Below are 18,770 nucleotides of genomic sequence, written 5' to 3'. Positions count from 1 at the left end.
TAAATTCTACAACCACACTGCAACGTGAATGATTTTTGCATAGTTTATTATGTAATTCTTCCTTTCCCCTCCAGAACATGACTTCTGAGGATAAATGTTTCTCAACACTTATGGACTAAGAGAACCCCTGGACACATACTAGTCATGCAATTAAATCATCTTCCAAAAGGTCAGATTTAAAATTAAGCTAGCACAGATGAACTGTAGTTGTCTTTCGCAGCTTTACATATTCTCCGAAGGTAAAAACCATAACCCTATGCTTTCAACGAGTAAGGTAAGATGATGAATCGAAAAAAAAATGTTTTCCATTTCATCTGCAGCCTTTATTTCCATGTAGTTTTTTCACCAGGCTTCAACTCTCTGTGCAGAAAAGAAAAACAAAGGAAAGAGACTAAAATTAGGATAATTTTTGCAGAACATTTACTAATAGATGTGATTATTCTACAATTTTGAGAGTGATGTATGCATTTCTTTCCTTGCAACTACTGTCAGTTAAAAATTGTTCAATACTGATACACTTCCTCTCTTCTTTCCAAAGCTTCAAAGGATTGAGTCCTCTTAACTCCCATTCTTTTAAATAGAAGCTTGATGCTGCTGAATTCTAAGATGTTAACAGACTTTCTACATAATGGGATCCAAAAGGAAAAAAATCTACTTCTTTAAAATACAAAAATTCATTGCTTTAGTGGGAAGAGAACTAGGGTGTGAAAGAGGGGATTTTTGCCAGAAGCTGAATTACCAGCCTCATTTCACCGGTAACTGCATTAAGAAAAGTGCCATGGGGTGGATAACATGATAAACTTACTTCCTCCACTAACTATGAAAGTAAGTTTATAACTTTATGACTCTGGTCTACCTAAATTAGGCGAGATCAGAGTTAAGAAAAAACCCCAACAACAACAAAAAATCCACCTGCAAATTGACAATAACATTCTTTTAGTTCATGTTGTTTTGTTAATGCTACAGTCTAAAACAGAATTACAAGTGATAGAGCTGAGGCAATGCATTATCTAAATTCTTCCCCAGAGGTTGGTCAGCAAGCCCAAACTCATCAGTGTCTATAATCATATCCTTCAGTGAAAATACAGCAGCTGATGACATAAACACGTTAATTTTCAAAACTTTGGTTATTATTTTCAAATGACAGATTTACACAAGTACCTAGTGATCCTTTCTTTCATTGCTAAGATGGCTCCTAAAGCCCCAATTTTCAGGGGGCATTAGTAATTTAAACCCTTCATGAATGCTTGCTGAAATGTTTAGGGCTTTCTTCCCTTTAGCATTTTTACACTGTTTTTTTTTTTCTCATACTTAATACTCTCAAGAAGAGCAGAGAAGCATTTTGCAAATAACATAAAGCAGACCTTCTATATAGTAAGCTCTTGTTTCTGAAGGTAGACAGTTTTTCGTCATTCAGTCTGTCCAAATAGCATCCAACCACAAATCCTAAGGGAACAAGGATATGCACCCAGTGATCACGCAGAGCTTGGGCAAAATTCACCATGGTTGCTATGGAGAAAAGCATAACAGAGGAGGGTTACATATAAATCTGTACATGGAAAATGTTGCATGCCTGGCATCTTTAATCTCACTTACTATGAGACACATGCTGTTCTCAAATCCTTATAATTTTCTTAGAAAGAATCCTAACTTATAGCCCTGGAGAAGAGAGCTTTAACCTAAAATGTGAGAGAAACACAAAACGTCTTTTAAGATATCCCTGGTGAAATAGCTCTATTTAAATGTTCTAGAGTAATTTACCCATTAAAGTAACTCTAACAAATGCATTTACTACCTAAACTCCTGTAGACAGACACTTTATTACCTGTAACAAGGCTGAAGTTAATCTGTACTTTCGGTGGGGAACTGACAAGGAAGAAAGGGCTTTTCTAAAATCCAGCCAGCTTTAACAACCTAAGCAAAGCTAAGATTAGCGTCTTGTTGTAAGAGACACAATGGAAATCACAGCTGCGAGCTCAAAGCCACACACTAGTTAGAGGACAGAACCGACGCCGTTGCTCGCACATCCCAAACCGTAGGCGGTCGCCATGGCGGCTGGGGCCGGCGCTCACGCTAGTGACACAGAAAAGGGCCCTGCCAACCTCCCAGCTCCGCTGCTCCTAGCCTGCCTGGGGACCCCACCAGCCCACGCACGCCCGTGCCCGCAGGGACAAGACGCCATAACACCACGGGGCTGAAGGTCGCTCCGGCCCGGGCCCCCCGCCCTGTGTTCCGGCCGAACGGACAGGGGGACAGAGCGACAGGGCGAGGCTGATGCCAAGATCACGGAAACTGCCCATCAGCGGCTCCCGCCCCCCTGCGGGCCCCGCCGTTACCGTTCGCCACTGCCGCCAGGCACCGCGCAACGGCCGCACCAAGGGCAACGGGCAACAGGCGGCGCGAGCAGGCCGGGAGAGCCCACCGGCTGCGCAGGGAGAGGGGGAGGAGAATTCACCCCTCCCGGGAAGCCTCGCGGTGGTGCATTCCGTTGCCCTTCCACCTTTCCTCCTCCTTCTTCACGCCTTCCGCAAGGTGGCGGAGGCTGTTGCGCGGGGCGGAAGCGGTGGCTGGGTGCGCCGGTGGGCCTGAGGGAGGCCGGCGCGCCTGAGGGAGGCCGGCGCGCCTGAGGGAAGCCGGCGCGCAGGCGGTCCCAGGGAGGGTGGTGGAGGTGGAGGCGGCGGCGGTGGCGGGAGTGGCTGGTCGGCGGGCCGCGCTGCGGGCCACACTGCGGCCGGGCCCGGGGCTCGGTAAGAAACGCTCTGCTCCCCGCTGCGGGGGGCCGGTCTCTGCCTGGGGTTGAGGCGTGAAGCGCTCGGCTTTGTCCTCACCGAGCTCGCCCTTGTCCTTTTCTTCTGGAGAGTGGAGTGGGCGCAGGGCTTGCTTCCTTAATGTTGGGCCCGGCCGGCGAGGCTCACTTCGTCAGGGTTAGGCCGCTGTCTCGGCGGCGGGACGCTGGAGCCGCCGTGTGGAGCCCCCGGCAAGCCCCGTGCTGGATTCCAGCTCGGGCTGGACACCCCTTGCGGCAGTCGCTGGGCTTGAGGGGACACAGCTTTGGAAGCGCCGTGTCCGGCCGTTCCTGTCCGGCCCTCGGCGGGGAGCTGCTGCTGCTAACTGCGCTGCTCCGAGTGATTCTTATTACAGTAGTAAAAATATCCTCTTTGTAATAACCAAACACCTACAAGGATCAAGTTAATATCGGGCTTAATCCAGTAGGTGTTACCCTGAGTGTTCGCAGAAATGAATGAAGTTAGGTATAAATAGACCTTTGCTTTGGTTTAGGCAATGAAACATTTTCTTCCTCCATTCAGATTAGTTCTTTTGAAGATTAAATACTTGAGAGAGGAAAATGACATCGATTATCAAGTTGACTACGCTTTCAGGGGTGCAAGAGGAATCTGCCCTTTGCTATCTGTTGCAAGTAGATGAATTTCGTTTTCTTTTGGACTGTGGCTGGGATGAAAACTTTTCTATGGATATTATTGATTCTCTGAAAAAGTAAGTAGTTAATACACAATTTTTGATAGGTCTCTGTCTGAAATACTATGCAGTGGTATGTGTGTGGTGATGTAATAAAATCCAGAGTTGTTTTGGATTTGTTCTTTGTTAGAGTTACGGGTTATATGAAGGGAATTATGCTGCTGAAATATTTGCAATAAAAACATATTTATTGGGTTTTTTTCTTATGAGTCTAACAAGTTACATGTATTAACTGTAATTCTCAAACTGGTCTGTGTTTGGCTTGGATGTTTGTGGGGTTTTGAGGTGTTTTTCCCTAAACATGGCACAGAGCAGAGTTTATGGGATATTGACCTTGGCTCTAAATTAATTTAGAATGGTTCCTTAGGTTTTAAATGAAAGACTCCTTAAAATACATAGGCTCAATACAAAGTGGTTCAACTCTTTGTTTCAAAGAAGTTGAATAAACTGTTAGTCAGTAAAACAGCTTCTATAAATTATCCCAGCCTTGCAAAGAAATATACCTGTCTAGGCTTTAATACTGAACCTTCTACAGGTTTACAGCAAGGAGCTTTAATGCAAGCATTGATTACATGAACCATGGCAATTACTGAAAGAAACTAAGCTTAGTCATGTATTTTCTAGCAGTAACACACTTGTAGTCTTTGAAGTCTTACTAAGAATTATTGTGTACTTAGGATAATTTATACATTTTTTCAAGTCTTATCTGTGAAACAATTAGATAAAATCTCTTTTTTAGTAAAAGCCATGGAGAAGAATGTGTGGCCCCAATTATAATGTGAAGGAACAAAAAGCTTTCAGACATACTTGTATTTTCACTTGTGGCATGTGTTTTATGCCCTTAAGTTTTTTCAATTATGCTAGATAGTAAACTTCTAGTCTGATTTTTATTTTGTGCAACACTTTTCAAGGAAAAATACTCTATTTTTAAATGAATACTCCCCCAGAAAATTGTGTCCTTTTCCCTATATTATGTTTTTGACTTTTATGTTTTTAAGGAATATGTTTAGATTTTATTCTTATCAATTTAAGTATCATTGTGTCTTTGTTCCTGTGGCTTTTTCTCATCAGAAGAAAAGTTGTAGTGCTTTGGGTTTTAAGTGTATAAACAATTTGTAGCATGTCTGCACTGGTAATATTTTTGACCCCTCAGTTAATGCACTTTCTGGCGTCCAAGCATATATTAAGGTCTTTCTAATCAAGAATTTGATGTGAAATGTATGTCTTCCAGACCTTGAAATCATGTTTTCAGTATTCACTTGCAGTTCCAGTACTTGAACATTTGGAAATATCTGCAACCTTTAAATGATGATTTTAAAAACTTCATCCTGAACTTGGAAGGATTTAAGTTTTCTTGTTTGGCCTTCAGGATGTATTCTCAAAATAGCCATGGTAGGGAGTATATAACACCATACAGAACTCTTTTAACCGACTTCTGTTGTCCTCTTTTTGTAGACATGTACACCAAGTTGATGCTGTTCTTCTTTCTCATCCTGATCCTCTACACCTTGGTGCACTTCCATATGCAGTTGGAAAAATGGGGTTGAATTGTGCCATTTATGCAACTATTCCTGTATATAAAATGGGACAGATGTTCATGTATGATCTCTACCAGGTATGTTTAAGTTGATACTTTTGTACACAACATCCATATGGTAGAGTGCTCAGGTTCTTGAATTTTCCATATTTCTTATTTGTTTTAGTCCCGCCATAATACTGAAGATTTCACACTCTTTACATTGGATGATGTAGATGCAGCCTTTGATAAGATACAACAGCTGAAGTTTTCTCAGATTGTCAACTTGAAAGGTAAAGATGTCACCCAAGTTTCACTAAATGACTTTTAATGACTGTTGTCTTTCACTAAGAGTTAAAGTATGTGTGTATATATGTATATATAAATACACATTTAATTTAAAAAGGGAGCAAGCTTTGATATGTAATGGATTTTGCAGGACTGATATCAGTAGCCCTGTATAAGTCTATATCAGCTGAACATTTGCCTCAGTAATTGTATGTGGAAATGGGTGGAATTTCCACTTAATGAGGAGGTCATTCCAAAGCATATTTAGACACGTTTTTGATTGTATGTTTTTGTTACTTTTCCTGCTGTTGTCTCTCAAAAGCATATACTCATGCCTAGTGGTAGGTAACTTGGAACTCAACTAGAAACATGAAGGCTTTTTAGAGAATTAATAGTTTGCAGACATTAAGTTACACCATGTGGATGGCTTAGGAGGTCTTCACTGGCTGTCTATGATATTCAGTCTAGCTTATTGCTGGGAACTGTGGCATCCAGAGAATCAGCAGCTTCTCACTCACTCTTTAAGTCAAAAATCAGAATGAATCAGAAATCCTGTTCTTGAACAGCCACCTACAAGTTAACCACCAGCAGCTAGTCTCAGGTGCAGTATCTCCTAGTTCCTGAATGCTGCTTGCCAAAGTGCTTGACCTGTAATTTGGAAAACAGAAACGGGATGTCATCTTTTAAAGGCTGCTGATCCTTTCTCAGGATATGTGTAGCAAGGCTACGTTTGTGCTGCCAACTTTTGCATCTTTAAAATAATTTTAGTGAACAACTTTTTCTAGGGTGTTTCTTAAAAACTCTTTTGTATTTAATGTAAGTGATCTGAAAAGACTCGGTGGATGCATATAAGAAGATAACGTATGTTTTAATTATTATTAAAGCTGTGCACTTCGAGTTGGTTGCATGCAGTGAAGTCAGTGAGTAATGGTCACGAGTAGTCTCATTTTATTCTAGCAACAGTACAGGTTAGCAGCCACATCAAGGAGTAGCAATGCATTAAGAAAGGCATCAGGTGCTGAAAAGATCGATTATCCTTGACTGAAGCACTTGAATGCTTTTCCCCGTTTGTTTGATTTGCGTATTTGTCATTCTGACAGACTTCCCAGTTTGTGTAATCTGTATGTGATTTTGTAAGTACTCAGGCAGCCAGTGACGCAGTAAGCATCTTATGTTACCCTAGAGAGGGGCCTGTTTTGCACCAGAGTACCTGCTTATACGTGATACTTTTATTACGTAATTTGCTGTTGTTTAAGTCTATAGAGCAGCTCTCAGTGCCTCTCAGCATCAGTGCGGGAAAGAAGTGACCTTCACTTTAGTTTCTTTTTTTGGAGGCTGAATAGAAATATACTGCAAAAAATTTTGAAGTTACTGGCTAGATGGGAAGGACAGATGTTAATGCTTTTTTTCATACTTGATTTGACTTTTTTCCACCAGTTATAATTTTGGCCTGCCATTGTTCAGAATTACTCACTTATTCAGAGTATCTCACCTCTGTGCCTGGCAAAATCTTGGAGCAGATTCTCCTGGAAGGCATGCTAAGGCACATGAAAATCAACAAGGTGCTTGGTGACAGCCAGCATGGCTTCACTAAGGGGAAATCCTGCCTAACCAATTTGGTGGCCTTCTATGATGGGGCTACAGAACTGATGGACAGCGGTAAAGCAGTTGATGTCATCTACCTGGACTTGTGTAAAGCGTTTGACACTGGCCCACACGACATCCTTGTCTCTGAATTGGAGAGACATCAGTTTGATGGATGGACCACTCGGTGGATAAAGAACTGGCTGGATGGCTGCACACAAAGAGTTGTGGTCAATGGCTCAGTGTCCAGCTGGAGACCAGTAATGAGTGGTGTCCCTCAGGGATCAGTGTTGGGACCAGTCTTGTTTAACATCTTTGTCGCTGACATGGACAGTGGGATTGAGTGCGCCCCCAGCAAGTTTGCCGATGACACCAAGCTGTGTGGTTCGGTTGATACGCTGAAGGGAAGGAATGCCATCCAGAGGGACCTTGACACGCTTGTGAGGTGGGCTGATGCCAAGCTCATGAAGTTTAACCATGCCAAGTGCAAGGTCCTACACCTGGGTTGGAGCAATCCCAGGCACAGCTACAGGCTGGGCAGAGAAGAGATTCAGAGCAGCCCTGTGGAGAAGGACTTGGGGGTTCTGGTCGATAAGAAAATGAACATGAGCCGGCAGTGTGCGCTTGCAGTCCAGAAAGCCAACCGTATCCTGGGCTGCATCAAAAGGAGCGTGACCAGCAGGTCAAAGGAGGTGATGCTGTCCCTCTACTCTGCTCTTGTGAGACCTCACCTGGAGTATTGTGTGCAGTTGTGGTGTCCTCAATTTAAAAAGGACATGGAACTGTTGGAACAAGTCCAGAGGAGGTCTATAAAGATGGTCAGGGGACTGGAGCACCCCCTGTGTGAAGACAGGATGAGAAAGTTGGGGCTGTTCAGCCTGGAGAAGAGAAGGCTGCGTGGAGACCTCATAGCAGCCTTCCAGTATCTTAAAGGGGCCTATAGGGATGCTGGGGAGGGACTCTTCATTAGGGACTGTAGTGACAGGACAGGAGGTAATGGGTTAAAACTTAAACGGGGGAAGTTTAGATTGGATATGAGGAAGAAATTCTTTCCTGTTAGGGTGGTGAGGAACTGGAATAGGTTGCTCAGGGAGGTTGTGAATGCTCCATCCCTGGCAGTGTTTCAAGGCCAGGTTGGACAAGGCCTTGGGTGATACGGTTTAGTGAGAGCTGTCCCTACCCATGGCAGGGGGTTGGAACTTGATGATCTTAGGGTCCTTTCCAACCCTAACTATTCTATGTTTCTATGATTCTATGTTAATACATGTATCTAAGATATTGAAAACTTCTGTAGGCAAAGGACATGGTTTGTCAATCACGCCACTGCCAGCTGGACACATGATAGGAGGCACAATCTGGAAGATTGTCAAGGATGGAGAGGAAGAAATTGTTTATGCAGTTGATTTCAACCACAAGAGGGAGATGTAAGTATAACGTAGCAATATGTATTAAAAGTTGTGTTAGGTATATGTCATTTGGTGTTTAATAAGCAGGTATGGAAGTAGCCATGCCTTTTCAGCTGTAATGAGAGCACTAATTTTAGTTGTTTTGAGATTAATCAGATTGAAATAAGCATTAACTTTGTTTCTTTATTCCACTGAGTATTATTTATTTGTAAGAGTGAAGCAGGAAACATTCAGCTCCTGAGGGGTTTGATTTCTCTATGTGCAGGTATCTGAAAGCTAGCTGCCTCTTTTTTTTTTTTTTTTTTTTTTCCCTTTTAAAGTAGGAATTCGATGAAGTGAGATTTTGCCTTTTTTTTTTTTTTTTTTTCCACAGTCATCTGAATGGATGTTCCTTGGAAATGCTGAGCAGGCCTTCATTGCTTATTACAGATTCATTTAATGCTACTTATGTACAACCCAGGAGGAAGCAAAGGGATGAACAGCTACTGAGTATGTATTCTGTTTGGGCTTGAAAAAAGTGGTAATGTGATTTGTTAGCTACTGTCAGTTGTTTTTCTATGAGAAATTCCTCAGCATCCAACTAATAACCTTTATTAAAATGTAACAAATTCTGAATTGCTCTTTTCTGATTGTACTGATCCTTTGGGTTAAATACTTTTTCTGAAAACAATGAGGCATGGTTGAAAACAGTATATTTCACTTAGTATTTCCTTTGTCAGCACCTTCTTATTTTAAACATTGTTTTACTCTTGGTTTTGTTTGTTTGGGTTGTTTTTTTGGTTTGGTTTTCTGGGGTGGTGTTATTTTTGCTATTTTTGCTTGCCTATTTTCTTTTTTTTTTTATTATTCTTTTTTTCAGTGAAAAATAAAAGGTAGCATCAAGACAATGAGATCTTTTAGACTTACCAAGAAAACTCCAGTTCCTTTTAATGTTGGTAGAAATGTGGCTTTGGATCTCTTTTAAATATTAATTTAAATCTGTGTTTGTTATGCTTTGATTGTGATTACTGGTGGATATAACAAACAAAAACAAGCTACAAACATTCTAATTTTGGTTTAAAGTGTAAGTAGGCTTTGTTTTGCTTTTAATTCTTAGCTAATGTTTTGGAGACATTGCGAGGTGATGGAAATGTGTTAATAGCGGTGGATACAGCAGGCAGAGTTCTGGAGCTTGCTCAGCTCCTTGATCAGATCTGGAGAACAAAGGATGCAGGATTAGGAGTCTACTCCCTAGCACTTCTGAATAACGTCAGCTACAATGTAGTGGAGTTTTCTAAATCACAGGTTTGTTCTGTTTTTAAAATGCATTTATGATGAGGGTAATGGAACATGTATGCAGAAATGTTTTATTTTTTAACAGTAAAGAATGAGTAAATACTGGATGTTGTCCTCTCTTTATAGTGTGTGTTTGTGTCTCAGATCTTTCAGTCAAGTAGCAGTGCAGTCATGGCTATGAGCATGTTTCTTGATACTCGTTTTCGGTTTTATCACAATACTAATTAGCATAGTTTATAACTTTAAGAAGAGGACTTACAGTACTTGCTTCTGTGTTGTTTACGCTCACCATTATTTCTACACTTGCTGAGGGGCATATTCAAGTGCATATTGCATCCCGTACTTCTTATCAGGTTTGTACATTATTGTAGGACTCGTATTCTTATAAATAACTTTCTCTTAATACCTATTTTAGGTTGAATGGATGAGTGACAAGTTGATGAGATGCTTTGAAGACAAGAGAAACAATCCTTTTCAGTTCCGCCATCTCTCCTTATGTCATAGTCTGTCTGATCTGGCACGAGTGCCGAGTCCAAAAGTTGTTCTTGCCAGTCAGCCTGACTTAGAGTGTGGGTTTTCTAGAGATCTTTTTATTCAGTGGTGCCAGGACTCCAAAAACTCTATAATCTTAACTTACCGGACTACACCTGGAACATTAGCACGATTCCTGATTGATAATCCTTCTGAGAAAGTTATTGATATTGAGGTAAGTGGCATCTGTATATCCCAGTGATTTTTATTATGGGCCATCTGAGGGAATTTGGGTAAAGCTGAACTTAGTTTCCTTTTAGACCTACTGAAAACAGTTCTAGTGGCAGAGGGAAATCTGAAATCAGTATGTTGCATGCTTAACTGATTGTGGATAGACTTGGATAAAAATAGGTCTCATACTAAAAACAGCAAAATGCTTTCTGGTGTGTGGCAAAACTGATACTTCATAGAGATGAGCATGAAATTGCTTTTTAAATATTTATCTTTAGAAAACACTCTGGTTTTGTTATAATAGATGAAATTCTGCTTGTAATTGACATACAGATCACAATATACCATGGGTTATTCTTGGCAGAAAATCATAGATCAGTTAGGTTGGAAAAGACCTTCAAGACCAGCCATAAACCCACACAGGCTTCTGCACCCCATGTAGCCACCAGCCTGCAGCTCCCTGGCTGCCCTCCCCAGAATACGATTCAGTTTTATAGTCAGATTTGCAACCTGTAGCCCTTCTATGGTTGCTATTGTACCATTCCCTTGTTGAAGAGAAATTTCCTGAAGATGTTTTAAAAAAAATTTGTAAATTTAAAAAAAATGTTGTAATTTTTTTTATTTTAATACGTTTTGAAATGCTTTTCTATTAAAGTAGAATCTACTAATAGGTAACATTGTCATGATTTTGCCATGCCAAGGTGTCACACATTTGCGTAATCTTGCGTTGTATGTAACATACAAGTTGTACTTGCCCTTGGTACTTAAATATGAATGTTCTTGTCAGCAGTGTGTAGGAAGGGTATTAAAGTCATGTCAGCTGCTCACAATAATACTAATTTTAATCCTATTCAGTTGAGGAAACGTGTCAAGTTGGAAGGAAAAGAACTTGAAGAATACCTAGAAAAGGAGAAACTAAAGAAAGAAGCAGCTAAGAAGTTAGAACAATCTAAAGAGTAAGTATACTGGCTGTTCTTGTATTTGCTGTTAGGGTCAGAGCTGAGATTTCTGTGTGAACATTCCACTGTTCACAGGGATAAATGAAAAACGTAATTTTGATAGACTTGTCTAAAGCCACAGAGGAATTGGGAGTAGTTATATTTAATCTGGTGTTATGATAGACCTGTTTCATTTGCCCTTTGACTGTGAGCTCTTTCTCAGATACAGAAACTGCTCTTGTCCTTGGTTAGTGTTTATGTCAACTGTTATTTTCCAGTTAAGAGTGTTTATGTAACATTAAACCTGAATGAAAAAAATACCAGCTTTTTTGGAATGTCATTTCAGGGCAGATATCGATTCCAGCGATGAGAGTGATGCTGAAGAGGATATTGATCAGCCAACTGTACATAAGACGAAACATGATTTGATGATGAAAGGTGAAGGTAGCCGGAAAGGAAGCTTCTTCAAGCAGGCAAAGAAGTCTTATCCAATGTTTCCAGCCCCTGAAGAAAGAATTAAATGGGATGAATATGGCGAGATTATCAAGTATGTGGTGGGAATGCATACTGTGACATGTAGCAGCTTCATACTACTTCAGAAATAAAAGTAATAAAAATTTTGTCTCGTTTGCACCACTCTTGCATGCTCTTTCTACCACAGTTAGAACCATTTGCACTAAGTCCCACAGGAAGCTCATGATCAGTTTGAAGCTGCAGAGTCCTGATCCTTGGCGTGTATTCACACCCCTTTGGAAGTGTTTCCACTCCAGTTTTTGGTTTGGTGTTTTTTGTTGTTTTTTTTTTATCTTGAGATAGACGGTTTCGTTTTTTTTAGTGTGACTGTTTTTCTGCTTCACACTTAATTTTGATAAATTTGTAATGAGGGGAAAGAATATTGTGAATCCTAGAAAAGTCTGGTGATTTTTGTTCTGTGTAAGGAATACTTGCTAGAAAACCTCAGTTTTGCAGGATTTCCCAAGATGTCAAGGTTGTTTAAGATAGGAAAGTGGTATTTTCCAAATGACCTCTGCTCAAATATGGAAATACTGAAGGCAGTTGTTGGCTATAAGAATTATAAAACATCTCAGTAGTAACAGCAGTATTTGTTTTTTACATTGTGTAGTGCTTTGGTTTCACTGTGAGACTGTTAAAAGCAAAATGCCTTTCTTTCTTCAGACCCGAGGATTTTCTAGTTCCAGAACTTCAAGCAACAGAAGAAGAAAAAAACAAATTAGAATCTGGTTTGACAAATGGAGAAGAGCCTATGGACCAGGATTTATCAGATGTTCCTACCAAATGTATTTCTGCAACAGAATCAATGGAAATTAAGTGAGTGGCTTTGTTCTTGTCAGTTCTGCTGGAATGGTGGTATGGGAACGGTGCAAATTGGGTAAAAGGCTAGTTTGGAATTAATGAAGTGGGAAAGGGCTTGGTCTTTGTTTTTTTCTGTTGTTTCGGTTTTGGTGTGCCTCCACCCCTCGTCCCCCAGGCTAAGTTAGTTTTTTAGTAGTCTTTCCTGGGGTGTGGTACAGGGTTTTATGGTTCCTCACTCTTAAGAAATTCTGCTTGTTCCCTGTCTGATGGAGACAAGTGAAAGAGGAAGAACAGTATGTTAGCATAGATACTCAAATGTTCATATATTTATTTTTAAATAAGAACTTACTCAAATAAGCTTATCTCATGTTTTGGATAACTGTGTGAATGAATTTTGAGAATTTATAGTGTTAAATGCACATACATACTGATTGATAATATGTCTTTTACTGGCAGCTTTTGCTGATGTAGAATAATTTCAGTATATCTTCTATTTTTAAATGAAGTATTTTGGAGCACTGGAAGGTTAAATCTTTTAAACTAAAAAATGTTGTTCTTGGGTTTTTTAATTCAAATTAGAGCCAGAGTTACATATATTGACTATGAAGGACGCTCAGATGGTGACTCAATTAAAAAAATTATTAACCAAATGAAACCAAGACAACTGATCATTGTCCATGGACCACCTGAGGCCAGTCAGGACCTTGCAGAATGCTGCAGAGCTTTTGGTGGAAAAGATATTAAAGTTTATATGCCAAAACTACATGAAACTGTAGATGCAACCAGCGAAACTCACATTTACCAGGTAAGGTAGTAGAATTTGTTAGTTTTGTAACTACTAGCATTAGTTTGTTTTTCTGTTTGAAGCTTTCTAAACAAATGAAGTGCACTTGAGACATTTGAATTAGAAAATAATAGGTACAAGTGGGGAATCAGAATCCCAGTGTCTTTTGATTGGGCTGTGAGGCAAATGGGTAGTTGTAGTATCCTGGATACTGCTCCATTCTGCTATGGGGATCATGCACAATCTCATGTGGATAACAGTCTTTCAGAGTATTAAAGTCCTGGAATGCGACAGAGTACTCAGGGTAAGGTAGTGTTTCGGTCACTTTAGAATCTGATATTTATGACATCCCTTACTATAAAATAATTAGTTGCTTTTTTTGGAGGGTTGAAATTTGGAACTGCTCTTCAGTAACCTAAGTATATCTGGGGAAACTTTCCTTAAATTTACTACAGCCAACTGAGGAACTTATAGGCTATAAAAAAGTTTCTGATGTTTTAAAAGGAATTGATTGCTCTTGCTTTATGTTTAACTTAAGTTTGCAGTTGCATAGGTTCTTTAAAGATACTGATCTTCACTGCTTTTGAGTAACAACATGAGGGTTATACAAATTATATTCTGCAATAATAGACCATCTTGACTTTCTGATACCACTTCTTTCCTTCCTTTCCTGCCCCCAAAAAGTATGAATCAAACCTATGTGGAGAGACAGTAAAAGGAAGACTGCCTTTCTTTTGTGGGTTTTTTTGTTTGTTTTTTTGTTTGTCTTCTTTGTTTGGTTGGGTTTTTTGTTTGTTTGTTTTGAAACTTGAAATAAGAATTTTGTGTTTTCCATCAAACCAGGTCAGGTTAAAAGATTCTCTTGTCAGCTCCCTTCAGTTCTGTAAAGCCAAGGATGCAGAGTTGGCTTGGATAGATGGTGTTCTGGACATGCGGGTTTCAAAAGTGGATACTGGAGTTATTTTGGAAGAGGGGGAGCTGAGGGAAGACGAAGAGTTAGAGATGCAAGTGGATGTCCCTTCCTCAGACTCTAGTGTCATTGCACAACAGAAGGCCATGAAAAGCCTCTTTGGTGATGATGACAAGGAGGTGTGTGAGGAGAGCGAGATCATTCCCACTTTGGAACCTCTGCCACCCCATGAGGTACAGAAGTTATGCTGATTTGGGCTTCTTTTTTCAAGAGCTCTGTATTCATTTGGCTTTTTCTAGTGCTTAGAGGTTGATGCTGTGATCTTATTCAAATGAAAGCCTAACAAAAACTGAATTTTCATGTTTGGTTTTCTCTTTAAACCTGGTACTGTTCTTTGTTCATATTTTATGCTTGTAGGTGAGGATGATCTCTTGCATCCAGTAACACTGCCCAGTATCCAGTACTATCTATTTACGAAGATAAAGATTTTTTTTAATTAACATGTTTCATATTTGTAGTTAGTACTTGCAAATTTGGAAACTAGTTGATGTTTAGCCACTCCTGGTTTTCATTATGTTTTGTTGATGCTATGGAAAATACTTCATGTACAGATCTTCTGAAAATTTATATGTCTCCTTTAGTAGTGATTTGAGACTTCTATAAATTTATCTTCGCTCTTAAAGTACTTTGCGTGTGAGTAGGTACAACTTTTATCTTTCCATTTAATGATTACCATGCCTTATAATCCTAGAATTGCTTATTAAAATAGTCTTGCACAGTCCGAAGTGTTGTCTGTTCTAGGAGCTAGATAAATGAGGAGACAACTCTTAAAGTCTGTTCAGATTCATGACAACTATCATAGAAGTATGTACTGATAAACAGTACAGCTTACTGCATCTCTGTCCCTGGCATAACATGGCTTGGGAGAGGGATCTTCAGTGACAGCTTTCCATTTGTCTTCAGTATGTGAATAGAGAAATGAGCATTTTATTTTTGTTTTTTTTTTGGTTTTACTTGACTTCTGAATTTCTCTGGTCCTGGAAATGTCTTGTTGCAGGTGAACAGAAACAGAACCTGTCTCCTCATTTATAGTCCTGTAGTTGGCCACACTGCTGCCAACACAATGATAAGGAGATCTTAGGGAAAAATGGGAGGTATTTGGTAGCAGAAGTATTAATTGTGTGTGTGTTGTTTAAAGGTTCTTGGACATCAGTCTGTGTTTATGAATGAGCCAAGGCTGTCTGACTTCAAGCAAGTTCTCTTGCGAGAAGGTATTCAAGCTGAATTTGTAGGAGGAGTGCTTGTGTGCAACAACCTGGTGGCTGTTCGCAGGGTAGGTGTTCTGTGTATTAAACTCTTTGATAAATAATGTTCTAAATTACACTAATGAGTAACTTAATTTTAAAGTAATAAATTGAAACATCTTTTGTTTCAGACTGAAACGGGGCGCATTGGATTGGAAGGCTGTCTCTGTCAGGACTTCTATAGGATAAGAGACCTTTTATACGAGCAATACGCTATTGTCTAAGGAAAGTGCTGCAAAGATGGTTTTATTTGAACTTTTAAAGACAGTGGGGACTTCTCTCAATTTTGACTTTTTGTAGCTTTCTAATTTATACAGGTGAAACCTGATTCCTAAAGAACAATTAACTACCCTGAACATGTAAATAATTGCTACTTGTCTTCTTCATAAATCTGTTGGTACATTCCATGTTGTCGACTTTCAAACTGTTGCTGTCTCCTCCATAACACATTGTAAATGAGTTTATGATTATCCTTCTTAGGAAAGGTTCAGATTGTCAGAACATGTCTTGGTTTCATAGATTCCCTGCCAAAGAATACAAAATAGAGCAAAGTTATTCTTCTATTTTAAAATAACGTTAGATGGGGAACCGCGAGTTGCTTTGCTTTTGTTCTTTTTGATTCTTATGTAGTTGGGGTTTTTGGTTTGGTTTTCTTTTGTTTGGTTGGGTTTTATAAATAACTCTGATTTACCAGGACAGTCAAGTCTGATTTGTGTTTTTTTGTTTGTTTTTTCTTCATTTAAATGAAGGTTAGTTAAAGTACATTTTTTTAATAGCCATGTAAAGCTAGACTTGTCTAACTTTCCCCCATTGTTAATCTGACTGCATCTAGGTCTTGCATCTGCTGTGTATTACTGATTTGTTCAAGAACAGCATTTCATATTCTATATCAAAAAATTTACTTTGGAAAGGTACTCCAAGATGACTGGATAATACTGTCAGGCAGATTAGAATCCAGTGATCGTGTGCTTCCGTGTAACTTCTATGCCAGCATATAGAATTTGCAACTTCAGGGTTTTGCAAAATTACACCAACTGGAAAATCTTTCTGAGTTCTGACTTTAATCCTTCCAAAACCTAAAGCCTTTATCCATGCAGTGCTGTTTGTTCAGAGTGCTGTGAGCCAAGTTCAGAAAGATCCTTTATCTTGAAATCTGACTCATGTGATGTGTTTTAATGGTTTTGTGCCATGCTTCATTCTACTTGCATGTGTTGTGCCATTTTTCATTCTAGTTGACAGTGGGACTTACTGTAGGTGCTGATGCTGGGAATTGACCTTTTTAGGTGAAAATGAGCACAGTTTTGGGCGCCTTAATTTCTCAGAAATTAACTTAAACAAATGGCCTCTTGAGAGTTTACTTAATACTTCTTTTCCCTGTCCACATGTGAACCACTGGCTTTGGCAGCAGAGAGTTGCTTGCTTGTTTTTACATACAGCAGCAATGTAATGCGTACTTTCTGTGTGTATGTTTAAATAAAACACTTTTTAAAAAGTGGCAAAAATAGCCCTGTGGGCTCTCAGTGAAAAGATAACTAACTTTGCAATTTATTGCTGAGAAATAGTTTTCTATCTGATCTACAGACTATTCTGTTTAAAATAGTAACTTAAAACTGAAGACGGTGTTAAAACAAGCACTTGCTAGAACTATATGCTAAAAACGTAGAAACCTTGAAAAGTGAATACTCAGTGACAACGTTTTGTTACACAAAGCAAACCTTGGCTAGGAATGACTGAATGGCTTCGATATGCTGCTTTGCTTTTTTTGTTATTTTTATTTATTTTCTATCTTATTGACAGCCACAGCTTCATACAAATGCTCTGGGTTTGTAGCTGGTTTGTAGCAATGTTATCTAAATCTATATGGTACTGGGTGCTTGTTGGTTAATACTGTTGTGTTGTTGCTGATACTAATGAACTTTCATAAAGTGAGTTTCTTTGTACATGATGATTTTGGCCTTAGGACTTTAGGGCTTAGTATGGGCAGAGATCACACATGCCTGCATGCAGTATGCTAATAAAGAAAAAAATCCCTTAGGAAATCAAACTAAAAATAGTGCTGTGCTTAAAGGATAAAGACAGGACAGTCTGATCATAAATCTCTGTCAGTTTTGTTTTTTTAACCTATTGATTCAAATTCTGCACAGTTAAACAGAAGTTTGGGTTACTGTTCACTAAATTCCTGTGTTCTGTTAGAGGAGAACCCCAAATTAGTGCCATCACTATGGAAGAGGTTCAAGCCTTGATATGAGCAAACCAGCTGTTCTTTTTTTAGTCTATTCAGTGTAAGTGTGGCTTGAAATCAGACCTAGAAAGCTGATACATAGGGCTTTTTAGTCGTCTGAGGACTGGGACTAGGGAAAGCTGAGGTTTTTTTTTTTGTGGACAGTTCTGGTGGTGAGAGAGGTGAAGGGGAATACAGGATGTCTGTAGTAAACCCATGACATGCTGTGTCTGTACTGTGGGGCAGGTGTGCTCCTTGGCTATGTATTCCTTATTTGTGGAACTGAAGGATATTCTCATAAATTTTGCAGTCCTCTGTTAGTTCTCAGATTATTATTGTTCTATTTTATTTTTTTCCTTAACTGTGATTAACATTAAACAGTAATTGAACTTCTCTGTAATTTTCAGAGTTTCTAATCTGATTCTTGTTTGCATCTGAAATGAAAGATTCTTTTCCCTTTACCTCCACAAAATGTCAGTGCTGCCATGGACTGTAAGCTGTGTTTTATGAATTCTCCCATTTCTTCGCTAGCACTAAAAATTTGATACAGTGTATCACTTTTTACTCTTTGCTGTATTGCTTTTGAGGTCAAGTATATTAACTTTAAGTTTAAAAAAACAAACCCTAGTTTTGGTACTTACTTACAGTATTTCAGCCCAGGGGCCTCGGATAATGTGGATTCCACAACTAAGAAGAGCCAGAGGCATGTAAAGAGGCTGGAAAGGCAGAAACTTGGCTTCTTCAAGTAGTTGTGGGTAAATTGCAGCTATCTGTATTTTCTTCTACCTATGCCTATATAGTAGAATATGAAGATGTATTCCAGAAGATTAAGGAAATGTAGAGGCAAAACTCCTTAATAATAAAAGAAAAAAATTCTAGGCTTGTTAAGCTGTTCCCGTTGTCTAAACATAGCTTTAACCTGAAGCTAAATGGCTTTGTGGGCGACAGTCTCATTTTTAATCATTTTACTTTGACAGTATGTACTGGAGCTGAAAATCTGCCATCTTCTCCTTCCCTGAGCAGTGTTTAGACTTAACCAGATCCACTTTTC

General features: G+C 39.3%; 2 protein-coding genes across 2 annotated transcripts; one reads left to right on the top strand and one right to left on the bottom strand.

The window, feature by feature from the left end:
• Positions 1–29: 29 nt before the first annotated feature.
• NDUFB1 (NADH:ubiquinone oxidoreductase subunit B1) lies at positions 30–2,457 on the bottom strand. Its single transcript, XM_061359942.1, has 3 exons — positions 2,337–2,457; positions 1,365–1,509; positions 30–360 (listed from the first exon to the last, which is right to left on the bottom strand). The coding sequence occupies exons 2-3, from the start codon at positions 1,502–1,504 to the stop codon at positions 324–326; spliced, it is 177 nt and encodes a 58-aa protein (XP_061215926.1). The 5' UTR covers positions 1,505–1,509; positions 2,337–2,457; the 3' UTR covers positions 30–323.
• Positions 2,458–2,676: 219 nt separating this feature from the next.
• CPSF2 (cleavage and polyadenylation specific factor 2) lies at positions 2,677–18,326 on the top strand. The gene is made up of 15 exons (XM_061359940.1): positions 2,677–2,747; positions 3,309–3,495; positions 4,933–5,092; positions 5,181–5,286; positions 8,160–8,289; positions 8,645–8,760; positions 9,368–9,555; positions 9,962–10,252; positions 11,104–11,204; positions 11,533–11,733; positions 12,363–12,515; positions 13,080–13,305; positions 14,128–14,427; positions 15,393–15,527; positions 15,630–18,326. Exons 2-15 carry the CDS (start codon positions 3,347–3,349, stop codon positions 15,720–15,722), a joined length of 2,349 nt encoding a protein of 782 aa, XP_061215924.1. The 5' UTR covers positions 2,677–2,747; positions 3,309–3,346; the 3' UTR covers positions 15,723–18,326.
• The last annotated feature ends 444 nt before the right edge of the window (positions 18,327–18,770 follow it).

The sequence above is a fragment of the Neopsephotus bourkii genome, unplaced genomic scaffold (assembly GCF_033783945.1).
Source record: "Neopsephotus bourkii isolate Nb327-2 ecotype Australia unplaced genomic scaffold, CSIRO-AGI_Nbou_v1 NB_998, whole genome shotgun sequence".
NCBI lineage: Eukaryota > Metazoa > Chordata > Aves > Psittaciformes > Psittacidae > Neopsephotus > Neopsephotus bourkii.
This window is presented reverse-complemented; position numbering and strand designations above follow the sequence as displayed.